At 44.4% G+C, this 14,026-nt stretch overlaps 6 protein-coding genes across 6 annotated transcripts; 2 read left to right on the top strand and 4 right to left on the bottom strand.

The window, feature by feature from the left end:
- Nucleotides 1–1,912: 1,912 nt before the first annotated feature.
- L199_000706 (uncharacterized protein) lies at nt 1,913–2,560 on the top strand (the record flags this gene model as incomplete). Its single annotated transcript, XM_064886470.1, has 1 exon — nt 1,913–2,560. One exon carries the CDS (start codon nt 1,913–1,915, stop codon nt 2,558–2,560), a length of 648 nt encoding a protein of 215 aa, XP_064742542.1.
- A 491-nt stretch (nt 2,561–3,051) lies between these two features.
- L199_000705 (uncharacterized protein) lies at nt 3,052–3,773 on the bottom strand (the record flags this gene model as incomplete). Its single annotated transcript, XM_064886469.1, has 2 exons — nt 3,052–3,299; nt 3,359–3,773. 2 exons carry the CDS (start codon nt 3,771–3,773, stop codon nt 3,052–3,054), a joined length of 663 nt encoding a protein of 220 aa, XP_064742541.1.
- A 611-nt stretch (nt 3,774–4,384) lies between these two features.
- Nucleotides 4,385–8,955, bottom strand: L199_000704 (uncharacterized protein; the record flags this gene model as incomplete). Its single annotated transcript, XM_064886468.1, has 21 exons — nt 4,385–4,543; nt 4,645–4,756; nt 4,840–4,991; nt 5,080–5,242; nt 5,311–5,436; nt 5,517–5,810; nt 5,886–6,023; nt 6,085–6,132; nt 6,194–6,279; nt 6,352–6,477; nt 6,540–6,599; nt 6,665–6,851; nt 6,921–7,037; nt 7,124–7,423; nt 7,492–7,659; nt 7,717–7,943; nt 8,012–8,356; nt 8,476–8,564; nt 8,623–8,692; nt 8,752–8,763; nt 8,824–8,955. 21 exons carry the CDS (start codon nt 8,953–8,955, stop codon nt 4,385–4,387), a joined length of 3,111 nt encoding a protein of 1,036 aa, XP_064742540.1.
- Nucleotides 8,956–9,263: 308 nt separating this feature from the next.
- On the top strand, nt 9,264–10,901 carry L199_000703 (uncharacterized protein; the record flags this gene model as incomplete). Its single annotated transcript, XM_064886467.1, has 1 exon — nt 9,264–10,901. One exon carries the CDS (start codon nt 9,264–9,266, stop codon nt 10,899–10,901), a length of 1,638 nt encoding a protein of 545 aa, XP_064742539.1.
- Nucleotides 10,902–11,117: 216 nt separating this feature from the next.
- Nucleotides 11,118–12,153, bottom strand: L199_000702 (pyridoxal 5'-phosphate synthase, glutaminase subunit Pdx2; the record flags this gene model as incomplete). The annotated part of the gene is made up of 4 exons (XM_064886466.1): nt 11,118–11,440; nt 11,603–11,907; nt 11,983–12,025; nt 12,102–12,153. The coding sequence occupies 4 exons, from the start codon at nt 12,151–12,153 to the stop codon at nt 11,118–11,120; spliced, it is 723 nt and encodes a 240-aa protein (XP_064742538.1).
- A 491-nt stretch (nt 12,154–12,644) lies between these two features.
- On the bottom strand, nt 12,645–13,890 carry L199_000701 (uncharacterized protein; the record flags this gene model as incomplete). Its single annotated transcript, XM_064886465.1, has 6 exons — nt 12,645–12,681; nt 12,761–12,954; nt 13,064–13,122; nt 13,187–13,284; nt 13,446–13,817; nt 13,880–13,890. The coding sequence occupies 6 exons, from the start codon at nt 13,888–13,890 to the stop codon at nt 12,645–12,647; spliced, it is 771 nt and encodes a 256-aa protein (XP_064742537.1).
- Nucleotides 13,891–14,026: the final 136 nt, after the last annotated feature.

Raw genomic sequence — 14,026 nt, 5'->3', positions numbered from 1 at the left:
ATCGTGATGCTCGTATTCTTCGTCGTCGCTCTGATCTTCGTGTCGTCGGGGTCTATCGTAAATACTCCTACAAAACGCGTAAGAGAGTTTGACGAAAAAGCAATAACGATATGATTACGTGGTGATCGTTTTTCATGAATCTGATGATGATCGTTACGATACCAATGCTGAAGAATCGATTTTGGGATGATCAAGATGCCGAGGAAGGGGTGTAATATACTGTGTCGATGAATTGCCGTGTGTGTCCCTGTATGCTAGATTACGTGTGATGACGAGACGATGAAGATGCTGATAGACTCAGAGAATAACGAAGTTCAGAGACGAGATGAAAAGTTGGGATGTGGATTCCAATAATCTCCATTGGCTTTCTTGCTCATTCCACCTTCTCCACGGTGAGATGGGACCACGTCGGATCAAAGAAAGCTTATTATGATGTAACAGGGTAATGGAACAAGCTCAAAATACGCCCCTGTGCCTACCAGATAATTGGAATCGAATGGTCAAAGGTATCTCCCAAACCTTTTGCTTCTTGTCCTGTCCTGTCCGAAATATAGCGACTCCGAGGAACAGGACGGCCAGGAAATGCCAGGTACAATGAAGGTCGTAACCATTGCAACGCGGCTGCTGTACAAGAGCGGGGATGCTCCTGTGTGGGCTGAAGAAGAACACGCCAGACCAGCAAGAGAGATTCTGATTTTGGGTCCAGGAACGATCCCAGTGGTCTTTTCGTGTATCGGGTAAATACTTAGTACTTATAGTACATTAAAGTTTAAGGAATGCTAAACGCGTCTTTTAGGGAAGGAAGCATAAAAGACGCGTCTCCCTTACCAAGTGCGGATCATGACAAGATTCTGGGAATGCGACGCCTCATTCATGTACGACGTTGATGGCGATCATCGTTTCCCCTACATCCCATGGTTCCATGCCAAGCTATTCTCACACTCTCAAGCCTCAATGACATTCCGGTATAGCGGCTCGACTGGTAGATCTGTGTGGGCCAGTTGAACAAAGATGGTTTGTAGGGGACTAAAGCGGTCGTCGCGTTTCATCTCTAAACCGATGAATCCCTTGAGCAAGACGGAGACGACCACCAAAGTGCCTGTGAGAGCATACCAGAGTGCCTGTGACGAACTCGATTGTCGTGGCTACGACAGCTGTAGGATCCTGACCTTGTAGTTGACCGAACACCCATGTCCCAAAGATTTGTGCACCACATAACTCGGTATTATAGCCGAAGGATTATGGGCTTTGCTCCAGTACGTACATGTACAACTTTGCTGCCCCGTCCTTTGAGACTGAATCTGCCTTCGAAACCGACAAGAAAGAACCGTAGCAAAGCATAATCTATTCGGCCGTCTAGTATGTCGCGCAGCGTAGGCCTTCTGTCGATATTGTTCAGGTTTTCTTTGATCGACTACTCCTCACTTCTTGCCACTGTAAGCGGGGCAGCAATATCCGTTTGATCTCGTACGAGATAGACCTTCTTCCCCATCATCATGACTGATCCTCTCGCGTACTCACCAATCCTTTTATAGCGAGATGATCACGCAATAACTCCCGACCTTCACAAAAATTCAGATGAAAGGATGGATGATATATCCTTCTAGCCATGAAGAGATTCTTTTCCCGATAATTCTACATACTCTCGGTTTCTCCTCTGGATTTCTCGGTTATCCGGTTCTGTTCTTATTCTCTTCTTCCCTACGTCCATCCAATTTTGGTATATTGAGTCAACCTTACAAATCATATTCAGTTTAACAAATATACTGATTACGCAGAGATTTTTGCCCTTATAGAGGATCAATCAAAACTTACTCTCGTTGTAAAACTGGCAATCAAAATACATTCTCTCTAAGAGAAAAAAAAACAGAAAGTAACAGATTACTAATACACACACAGTCAAATTTTACTAATGACAAGCCTTGTGCAATTTCCTACGTCAATAAACCACCATCCGACTTCACCACCTGACGAGTTACTGCAAACTCCTTCTGAGGAATCACCTCGACATCCACCCCAAGCAGGGGAAGAAATTTCCAGTTCTATAGGTGTGATTCGACGAACTACCATCCCATTCTTAGCCAGAAATCGATTCTCTCGATTCATCACTTCCCCATCCCCTTCCCCCTCACCTAAAATTGGGGATGTTCCCTTTCCCCGACAACCCAATACTCCGTCTCCTGCACCATCCATATCGCTCTCCCACCTAGAAGGACACCTAGACGGCAAACATACTTCCTCGAATGAATCGTATGCTCTAAGTAATGATCCAGCTTTGATGGATTTCTTCAAAGGTTCTCTGGAAGTTACCCCTCTACCTCAATTTGAAGATAATGATTCTCAAAGTTACTTTGTAGGCTCGGACCAGACTATCGAAACACCCCAGCATGCTCGTCAGGAACAGGGAACTTGTCAGGGGTGTGTGAGTGAGACTGAAGCTGGGTGGAGTAGGTCGGGCGTAAGGGGATGGAGTTTCGTAGGTAAAGCTTGGAGTGATATGATTGATGAGATACGGGACGATAAGGCGCAAAGAGGTGGTTGGGGCTGGTTGACTATTTAACAGATGCTCTAGGAGTATGGTTATGGTGGGTCATAGGAAGGAAGGATCTTGTCAATGGGAGAGAGGTGAGACAATCAACACGAGATTGAAACAGCAGATGACTGCGATGATCAAGTTACATATACTCAGATATCATACTCAACTGATCACGAAGATCAAGAAAACGAACAACAAGAAGCAAATGCAATATGACCAGAGTCTCTGGCTTCAGTACTATGACCGACTGAAAACGTGGACAGACATCGGTTCATCTTCTTATCTTGGACTTCCTGGGTCTGTACCTTGTACATGGACATTGATTTTCATTTATATGACTATGCAGCCTATATATGTTAGATGATACTGATTATCCATATCTACTATCCTCATCATGATTATCGTTTGGACTGGTTTTTGTTCTGATTATACAGACAGGTTGGAAATACGATATAGTAAGGATCTCCCCCTTCATTATCTGACACTTGATTCACCCAATGACACCCGTACACTTTCTATAATTCATCCCTCTTCTGCACCAAGTTCTCATGAGATCCCGTCCTGCTCGACATGGGACTCGACATCGGACTACTTGCGGGGGAGATATTATACTGATCGACATGGACACTGAGGTTGGGTGATGATTTCGATAGAGTGGCATGGGTGATGGTATAAATTTCACTTGATTCTTCCTCATTTCCATCTTTATGGGTGGTAGTGGTAGCAGACTTATTATTGTTATCACCACCATCTTCAGTACAATCTAATGCAGATGATCAATCAGTATTTTCCAATCCGTACAGACACTCAGACTCGACTCACTAGGACCATCCCAACCTTTCTCCAAATCTCTTTCCTCCCTCTTATTCCTTACTACCTTCCACCCTTCTTCGTACTCCTCATCATTCCCAAACCTATTCCTTCTTTTCCTTCGTCTATACCACCAACTTCCCAACGCAATCAGTATCAACACTCCCAGCACTGAGCCCCCGACTGCCAGATAGGTAGGTAAAGATTTGGCCAGCGATTCAAGGGCTGAAGACGCAAGTGGATTACGGGATGGTGAAAGTGGGTCGAGGGTCGATAACCATGAGGATGTGGATGAAGAAACGGTGGTTGATGAGGACATCGACGTTGAGGATGTCGTTGAAAGGGAAGGGTAAAAAGTTGATGCGGAGGTGATAGCAAGCGAAAGAGAAAGAGAACTAGTCTCTAACCCTATTGCATTGGAAGCCATGTTCAGACGCTTCAGTGAAGGAAAAAATCACCACCTTCACCGTCTTTTCGGGAGAGGGAGTGTTGGCACAATACTGATCATAAGATTCGCCAGTATGGTAAGAGATCAAATTTTGATTCTTCATAGATTGTGAGATGGCGCCACACCTGTTGGTCGATATTGAAATAAGTACTAACTATAAATTTAACGATGAGAGACCTGCTCTATCTTTAGTGACGATGAGACAATGGTTCAAGGTATGAGAATGAAGCTAAATTGATAAAGAAGGCTTTGCATCATACCCAGATATATAGTCGTAGGGTACCATACTAGTCCGTCTGTTGCAGGTTCGATGTAGATGATCGTTCAACCTTGTTAGACGTTAATCAAACTTTATACAAATCAAACATCCTTCAATCAATGATTGACCCTGAGATCTGAGGATTTGTTTAAGGATCTGATCTGAAATGGTTTATCGCTTGGATCTTATGGCGGTTACAATGATACCCCTGCCGAGTACTATACATGAGATACATGCGATAACTTTTGTTCACATACTGTATAACAAGGACCGTTCATGACAAGATACCCACCCTTCTACAAACATCACACTTGTTTTAACTCACGAAGGTCTACTTCTTAGCTTTCGGTTTCGCCTTACCCTTAGCAGCAGTAGCACCCTTCGGTTTCACAGCCTTGATCAATTTATCTTTACTAACATCGTTAACTTCATCCTCCGAATCATCATTTTCACCTTTATCCGAAGGCTCATCCAGCACTGGTTCATCCTCCTAAACAAGTGGAAAATCCGAAGATGATTAGTCATATGGACCACATAGCCATCGTCGATTAATCAAGCATAGGTGTGATGTATTTAGGCGTATTGGCTCACCTCAAATACATCCTCATTATCCGGTGCAGGTCCCATATCCGCGATTTTCTTCTTTGACGCTGCAAACATATCTCCCTTGTGAAACGCAATAGGATGATCTGATTTGTTATACCTGATTACCAACAAGCATTAGATTAGCCATCAATGTGATCCATTCTTGTTCTGTTGACGGTAACATCGGACGGGGGCACTCACTGTCTTGTGAATGCACTTTTGGTAGCACTCGGTATCTTCTTACTTATCAGACTCTCAGCCATACTATCCACACCCAATTCGACCAGAGCGTCCCAATCGTCTTTACCGAGGAAATATTCGTCCATATATTCGATGGTCTCCTCGACAGCGTCCTACACAGAAGCACACGGTATCAGCGATATCCTGATTGTGATCTGGGGATATATCATATGGAATCAAGATGAGCGTGCTTGCACTCACAGTGCCTCGCTGCACAAGTGGTAACACGATCTTACTAGCCAACAAAGGCATATACTGTTCTCGAATTTCGTTTCTACCACCTGACACCTTGAGTCGCATTCGAATTTGTATATCGGTAAGCTGTCTTCCCAGTTTGCCTTGTTTGGAATTCTGTCCAAGCCATCTATTTTTGCAGATACAGTAAGATACATCAGCGATCAACAATCACTCTCATTCGGAATGCAAACGCACTGAGGGAAAGCAGGACCCCAACCACCTGGACCACCTTGACTCCTACCTGGTCCATAAATTAGAGAAGCAGGTTTAACAGTAGATTGAACAGCGTGGAAAGGTAACAATGACCAGTGTTGTTCCGATCTATCCCACGAATCAAAAACATTAGCTACTCTCGTCTTCGCAGAAGATCAGTGACATAGCTGTATCAGAGAATCACTCACCCGTGAATCATCCTATCTATCAGATCACCATCCGATATCGAATCCGCTGCTTTACTAACCAGTTCCAGGTGTTTCAAATTCTGCTCCGCTCCACTGAGTGTATTCGTGAGTGCAGGTTGGGTCTTAAGGTAATGTTCCTGGATAAACAGTGGGACAAAGCTGAAATCGTGGAAATACAATTCCATCCTATCGTTCAGAGTCTCTTTACTAGTCTTGGAGAACGCGTATGGTCCAGTAAGTTTGTCGGTAATAGTGAAAGGAGTCATGATGGTGTTCTTCTCATTCACTTTGACCCTGCACATAGAAGTATTTTAAGTAAGATCAGCTATTATCCATCCGGTCTGGACCCACCAGCTGATATGTACTCACAATTCTTTACCCTCATCAAAATCCATCTGATCTTTACTCAATTTGAACGTAGAAAGCATATTCAACACCTGTCGAATATCTGAATTCACACCTTTCACAAGTTCGTCCACCACATTGGCCGGAATCTTTAGCTTCTCTCTGTAATAGCACAATGCGGAATCAGTTGAACTCCTTGTGCGACATCCACGAGAAAACTGACTTGAATAAGATAGACATAATTCTCGATCTGATTTCGGCTGGTTGGGGCCTATCTCGCATCTGTCAGCTCCAATACGAATTGGGTATTCGAGGCTAATATATAAACATACCGCCTGAACGTCATGTTGTAGGTAGTAGCTTGTAGAGGCTTCATCTTCTGAAGTGATCTGTCGTTACAAATCAAGATCATCGGTATCTGAAGTAGCATGGTAAAGTCAGCAGTTTACATATATGATAGGTTGAGCCAAAAAGCGGAGACGGGACATACCCTAGTCTTCTTGATCAACGCGTTCAACGCACCGACACCACCTCGATCACCCGCTGACATACCGTCAACCTCATCCATGATCAGACACGTCCTCGAATCCACTCGAACATCTGCTACAGAAGTACTCTGGTGATGCGAATAGGTATCAGCTATGATATTTTATGTGCCAAACATGTCTATGAGCTCACCTGTATACCCTTTCCTTGGAAGAATCCATCTAAAGAAGTATTATCTATATTCGTAGAATTCTTTGTTCAGAATCATATCCGTCAGCTGAATTGTGATCGGTCCGCGAAGAGTCATTTTAGCTTACCTCAACAAGCTTCTTACTCCTCGCGTCACTAGCATTCAATTCGATGGGATTATATCCAGCTTCCTTAGCCATCAAATGAGCAGAAGTGGTTTTACCAATACCAGGTGGACCGGATATAAGTATAGCTCGATATACACCCGTACCGTCTTTACCAGGCTTTTTGAATCCTGAGTCATAGTTCTTTTGCCTGGACATGCATGAGAAGAAGTGAGCTATCCCGCATAACACTGGTAGCCATGGCCACATTATAGCTCACCAGTCTTTCAGCCATGTGCCCAACCTCTCTACAACAGTCTTATTACCGCATATCTCCCTGAGGTTTTGAGGCGCATATTTGGTCGTCCACAATTGGGCTGAAGCAGGAGTTGTCTTCCTGTCACACCGAAAGGCTCTGAAATCAGCATTATATTCTCTTCTTTGCGTGCAGCGTACAATAGAATGTGGTCATTTTTGACTTACTTAGCAGCGATACCCGTCCCCTCCAGAGCTCTTTCCTTCCTTTTCCTATCCTTCTCTTCTTCCTTCTCTCTCTTCTCCATCTCCAAAGCCTGCTGTTGGATCTTCTTCTCCTCAGCTTGTCTAGCTTTCAATTGCTTTTCATCCAGCTGTCCACCCTTTCTTGATCTGATGAATTCGAAAAATTCATCTTCCGTCATGGTAGGAATCTTCTTCTCTTTGATAGTCTTCAACTTTGATGCCCCCGCATTTTCACCAACAACAACGAAAGATGTTTTGCCAGAGGGCGCCGTTGTCACTTTACTATGAGCATGCATTCGAAAGTCATCATCTCGATTGCGACTAATGTGATGGGGAACTGGTTTGCTCACCCAGACAACCTCTTAACAAGCTCTTGAGCATCCTCCCTGCCCAGACTCTCCATTTCACCGGTAAATACAAATGTCAACCCAGCCAAAGAATCTGGTTCACCCTGTGGTATATCCCGCGAGCCTGGTGCTTTCGGTCCTGCTGCTCGTGCAGCGGCAGCGGCTCTCCAGCTATATCTACACATCAGTGACTTGACCGATATGCTGACCACGAATACAAGAACCCACTTGTTATTAACAGGTTTCTTCTCTTCCGCCTTAACCTCTTTCTCCTCATCTACCCCTTTCTTACCTGCTTTCGGTGCAGGCGCAGGCGCTTTCTTAGCCGGAGTCGGCTTCTTCGCAGGTGAAGCTTTAGGCTTTGCTTTACCCTTCCCTTTCTTAGGTTTCTCATCTTCATCATCATCAATGAAATCGTCAGAATCGGAATCTTCACTCTCGTCTACGTCCATAGGCTTTATATGTATATTGTGGGTATGAGCTTCAATGCCCATTACGATGAAAAAAGAGAGAGGAAGCTTACAGAAACTGATTTCTCCTTCTTGCCTTTGACAGGTGCTTTCGCCTTGGCCTTAGATTTCGGTTTCTCATCCTCACTCTCACTTCCACTATCACTATCAACGTAAGAAGATTTTTTCCCATTTGATCTACTGCTTAGTCCAGCACCCAAAGATTGCCTCTTCTTGGCAGGTTTCACATCTTCCACTTCCTCTTCGGACTCCTCTTCTGAATCAACGAGGATCTTCCGTTTAGCAGAAGTAGGTTTGGCTTTTGGTGTAGGGGCTTTGGCCTTCGGAGTGGGTGGTTTGGCTTTGGATGCAGGAGCGGGGGTATCGGAATCGGATGAATCGAGAACAATAGGTTTTTTCTGTGCATCGAATAGCGTATGTAGCAAAGATGATTAGCAAAATGACAATGCAAATTCAGTTGATACGCAATGCCCGATTTGTTCGGTTGGTGAATCTTCAGAATAATGGTGATACTTACAGACGACGAAGCCGAAGCGAAATGTTTCGAAGTATTCGCTTTGGTAGCTGGCTTCTTCTCCACGACCTCTGCTTCTTCATCGGAGTCATCTGTTTTGGAAACGCTCTAGTCAGCTTGTGTTCAGGAGCTTCTGTACAACTGACATACCAATCGTTATGGGTTTCTTACCCGTACCATTACCAGCTGTCGATGCCGATCCACTAGACTTCTGAGCACCCTAGTAAGACAGCTATCAGCTCAGTTCCAAATTGGGAGAATCATCAGCATAGAGCTCACTCCTTGACCAAACTGCATGATAATCAGTTACCGTCAGCATGAATATATCTGGTACATTGAGGGTTAACCCACAAATCCCCTTATATCCCTCCCAGCAGGTTTCTCATCCTTCTTGACCGGTTTCTTCTTCTCCTGACTCTTCTTCGGAGAGTATTCTTCCGAGTCTTCTTTCTTGGATGATTTCTTGGGGGTGGAAGATGGCATCTCGGGAGGTGTTTGTCAGTGTCAGAGAGACAAAGATAAGAAGTAAATGGTGAATGAGATGTAGATGTTGATGCAGATGTGAATGACGCGCGATCCCACTGTCAACTTGTACATTACCTGTTCGATCGAAAATCAGAATGTCATGACGCGACGATTTGCGAGTTGTTGATTTTGGGTGCAGCATACATTACCATCTCATATCGTACAGGCTCAATATCCCTCTCAAGCTTGTCATTCCTTTGTAGAACGAGTGACCATCCAGGACGAATCGCGAGTTGTCAAATCCCAGCCTCCTACTTCACCCAACCATGCCTACCCGTGCGACCAAAAGAGCTCGACCCTCTTCTCATTCTCCCTCTCCCGACCCTATAGGAGCCGAACAGGTAGACGATGAGCCCTCAGCCTCTCATCTCGTATCTTTCCTGACAGGCTATGCGGACCATCATTCCTCCGCCTCATCATCAGGCGACGAAGGCTTCGATGCTCCTTCCGACGACGACGATGACGACGACGTAGATGTGGACGAAGAGGACGATCTTGATGGTACACCTACCAAACGAGCCAAGACAGGTTTGATAGGAACTTCAACACCTACGAGGAAGGGTACACCAAAGAAGCGAACAGGCTCAAAGACTCCTGGAGGAGGTAACACACCTAAGAAAACACCTAACAAACATAAAGTCGATCCGTTAGAGATTCTAGAAAAGGCTGAAGAGGAAGGTATAATAAGAGTATCTAAATCCGATAAATATTTCGCCTATCAAAGTAGGACATCTAGAACTTCCGGTAACTCATATTCATCTTTGGTCAAACCATTATCCCAGAAACAGTACGACACATATACTGATTCTTCGTCAGCAGCAAGAGAGAAGATACGTCCGCCAGAACAGTTTGAAGAGAGGTACGATCAGTGGGAGATGGAATTGGAAGAAGGATTCAGTTTGATATTCTACGGGTTCGGATCGAAGAGGAATACCATCAATAGGTTTGTAGAGAAGAGATTGAGTAAGAGGGGGGAAGTGGTAGTGGTGAATGGACATTTCCCACAAATGGGTATAAGAGAAATCTTAAATTCGATAGAAGATAATCTATCCGTACCTCAAAATATCAAATTACCTTCATCTGTCATCAACAACTCAAGTACGATCGAAAGATCCGCTCATAGGATATCTTCCTATTTCCTTCCTCCAAATTCGATCCCACAAGCTAAAAAGAAGGATTATCCAATATCGAAAAATGATCTGTACTTGATAATACATAATTTAGATTCGACGTCGTTACGAAAACCAATTTCCCTATCAATCTTATCACTCTTAGCTTCATCGCCTAGAATTCATCTTATCGCATCGTTCGATCATCTCCATACACCTCTTCTGTTCTCACCATCACTTACGAATACTCCACCACACGTGTACGGAGAAGGAAGTTGGACAGGTGAAATTCCTACTGAACGTGGATTCAATTGGTTATACCACAATCTCACGACCTACGCTCCATATACGACAGAACTTTCGTACTTGAAATTATCAGCATCCACGCATTTGTCATTATCGAGTTCAGCCAATACAAGTGGAATATCCGAGGAAGGTGCACTACAAATACTCAAATCTGTCCCACCTATGGCTGCAAGACTGCTCAAACTTCTCTTGACCAAACAATTATCGAACTTACCTCCCGAGCCTACTCATCATATTGCCTATCCACCAAATCAGATCTCACCGATCTTTGCAGTAGACAATGATATTCTACAATCATTAGCGAAAGAGAAGTTCATAGCGAGAGAAGAAGAACGGTACGATGCACTTATTGGAGAATATAGGGATCACGGATTGGTGGTAGAAGCGAGTCTGGACACTGAAGGTAGAACAGGAAGATGGGTGTGGGTACCATTGGGAAAAGCTGCTATTGAAAGGGTGTTGGAAATGATGAAGGAGGTTGAGGTGTAATGATCGTGAGCCCGATCAGGTCGTTGCATAGTATAGCATTGTCAAGCGCAAAGCAGAGGATGAGTGAATAAATTGTTGTATGATAACGGTAACGGTCAATCATGATGAGGAAATGCATTACACAATGTCTATGGTTAAGAAGACTGTCTATGTTCAATATATACAACAAGCGAAACAAAGGGAATCTATAATGATCGTTATCCATCTAGGTATTCATTACCTCCCCAACACACACTTCTCAACCCAGAATTCATGTACCCTCACATCCCCACTCAACTCAGGATGGAAAGAAGTGACCATCTTCTTACCCTTTTTCAACCATACCTTTCCCAGGTCCTCTAGATTGGGTTCTCCCAATGGTGAGTCTGAAGGTGGTGGGGGAGGTAAGAATTGTTCAGGTAATTGTGCTACCACTTCGACTTGACTTTCGGGGGATAACGAGTGGACGGCGGGAGCTCGGATGAAAATGGCGTTAAATGGTTTGGAAGGGTTTGATAGGGATGGGATGGTAAGGGGAGCTTCAAAGGATTCTAATTGAGCTGCGAAATAGCAATCTCTAGTCAGTCATTCGTATTACAGAATGTTGTTTAATAGGTTGTGTTGATTCATGAAAGTAAGATAGCAGCAGAAAGATCTGTGCACCTGGAGTCTTAAATCTGGTTTTAACTCTTCAAGTCAGCCCGAATGAACACTGCACTCACTTCCATACAAGTTTCTCCATACTTTCATTCCCCCAATCCCCTCCCACCCTTTAACCATCTTCTTCCTCCCACCTCCGATCCCATTTACATCAGCCATCAAGATCATCCCAGCGCATGTCCCCCAGACAGCTTTCGCAGGGTTCCGAGCGAACTCTATCAATGCTTCTAGCAGTCCAGGCGTATGTGATGCTATCGATGAGATGACAGTGGATTCTCCTCCGGGGATGACTAATGCTTGACATTGTTCTAATTCGGACAGGGTACGGATAGGGATCGCTTTGATGGTGTGTCCTTGGGGTCGTAATCTACATAATATACTTAGTAATCACACGTTGCACCTTGTGATAGAAAGGCAGGTGAGTGAGAGGCATGGTACACACTTCTGCAGGTAATGTATGTGCTCTACGAAAGCACCTTGCAGAGCTGTATGCAAAAGGTATCAGCGCAAGATCTACAGAGAATACCGTGTTGTGTGAACAAAAGAGGCGAATGGACATACCCAATACACCTATCACGATGGTCTCTGGGAGGATTATGGGCTGTATAGTCATTCTAAGTAGCTTGCACCGTCGTAGCCGCTATCTAGCAGGGGTTATAAGGAGGGAATGAGTATCTGAAACAATTGAGCAGTGGGTACACGAGATTGAGAGGATAAAAATAGATCAAGATGAAGAAGCGGATCAACTTTTTTCTCGAGTCAGAGTCAGCTTGAGATCCGGTTATCTCGTTATCTTGGATTCTCGCCACCCAATTTGTCAAATCATGGTGAACCATTATCAACATACGGTGTGTATCATGCAATAATCCCCGTGCTGCAATGCATAACCCAAGAGTGTCTGTCTGTCACTTTATGAGTCCCGCTCCATGTGTATGTACTTGCAATCGTGCGCGAGAGGTAGTCAACGGCTGAAGGTGATTTCATCCTCCATACGCGGCCATCATGTCCCATGTCTTATGAACAATGCTTCATGTTATATACATGCTCTGCTGCTACAACATCCCACCTGCGGCAACCCACATAACCCAGTCTATGCTCGTGAACTCATAATCCGATAGTATCCACCTTCCATAGATCGTCACTATTGGCCCCGATTGAACATTCACATCAATTAGTATAAGCTTCTCTCTTGACGGAAACAATTCAGCGAGTTAGCTTACCCAATCCAACAGATGACCTCAACCGCAACTCCTTTTCCAGCTTTCTTAATCTCCTCACTTGAAGCTACCAATTTCCCTATACCGCAAGCATGTTCTTTACCCTCCGCGTGGATCGCTACTATCTCATCTTTCGGTAGACCGTCTGGTAATTTACCTCCTGCTGATAACAGACCAGGAGCCATCATGTTTGCGCCCTATATATGAATGTGAGGATTAGCTCTATGATCCAATGGCAGCAATGAAGCATAACGGAAGGTATGACGATCAAAGGTACAAAGATCAGGTAATATAATGAGCACTCACAGCAAGTAAGAATTTGATAGCTCCTCTATCTATCTGAACGTGCGGTAGCATTTCAGGATCTACATCAAGATCTCTATCAGCTTATTGTTTCTCCAACCAACTAATGTATATGTGAATACCCACATTTGTGTAACAGCTTGAGGGTAGGTACGAACGGTCCATCGAAATGCTGGAAGAACAGTGGAACAGTCTGTACAGTGAATATACTAATTCGATCGTGACTGTCAGAATCACCAGTATCAGCCTTGTGCCGTCGTCTCATTTCAACTTGACCGTACAATGATCCTCTCTCTGTAGCGACATTGCAAGTGATGTCTTGATACGGGTCATACTGACAGACAAAGGAAACGAGTATTCCACAGAAAGATAGAGTGGGACATACCATTTGGTCAAACCCAAAGCCTCTTTCTTCGGCCAAATTTCATCTATCACGCTCAAATTGGCCTCTCCTTCTCCATCCTCTTTATCTTCTTTAGCCTCCTTATCTTCTTTGTCTTTACCCTTGCCTCCCTTTCCTTTACCTTTTCCACCCTTCTTTCCGCCCTTCTTACCTCCCGCACTCTCTTCCTCAGCTTCTGGCGCTGGCGCTGGAGCCGCTTCACTCTCTGTAGGAGCGGAAGTAGAGACGGTAGATGGATCGCGGTAAGCTGGCTGAGTGAGGAATGGGATTTGAGCTAAGAGAGATGATCGGATATTACGCTGGACGGAGGATTTGAGCGAGGTCGAGGAGGACACATCCTCTTTTGGGTTGAATCTGCGTAAGCCAAGTTAGCGACCCCAGCGATGCATGAAGTGGGCCAAGGGGGATAGACATACTTCTTGAACATGTTTCTGATGCAACAGATGGTATATATATATGTGTATCGAAAGTAAAAGCAAATCTCGTCGGTTTTGCGTGGAATGTGTGTCCAAAATGACATTGAATTCGCTCAAAAAGTTGGTGATGACGCTTGAACATTTTAC

The sequence above is a fragment of the Kwoniella botswanensis genome, chromosome 1 (genome assembly GCF_036426115.1).
Source record: "Kwoniella botswanensis chromosome 1, complete sequence".
NCBI lineage: Eukaryota > Fungi > Basidiomycota > Tremellomycetes > Tremellales > Cryptococcaceae > Kwoniella > Kwoniella botswanensis.
This window is presented reverse-complemented; position numbering and strand designations above follow the sequence as displayed.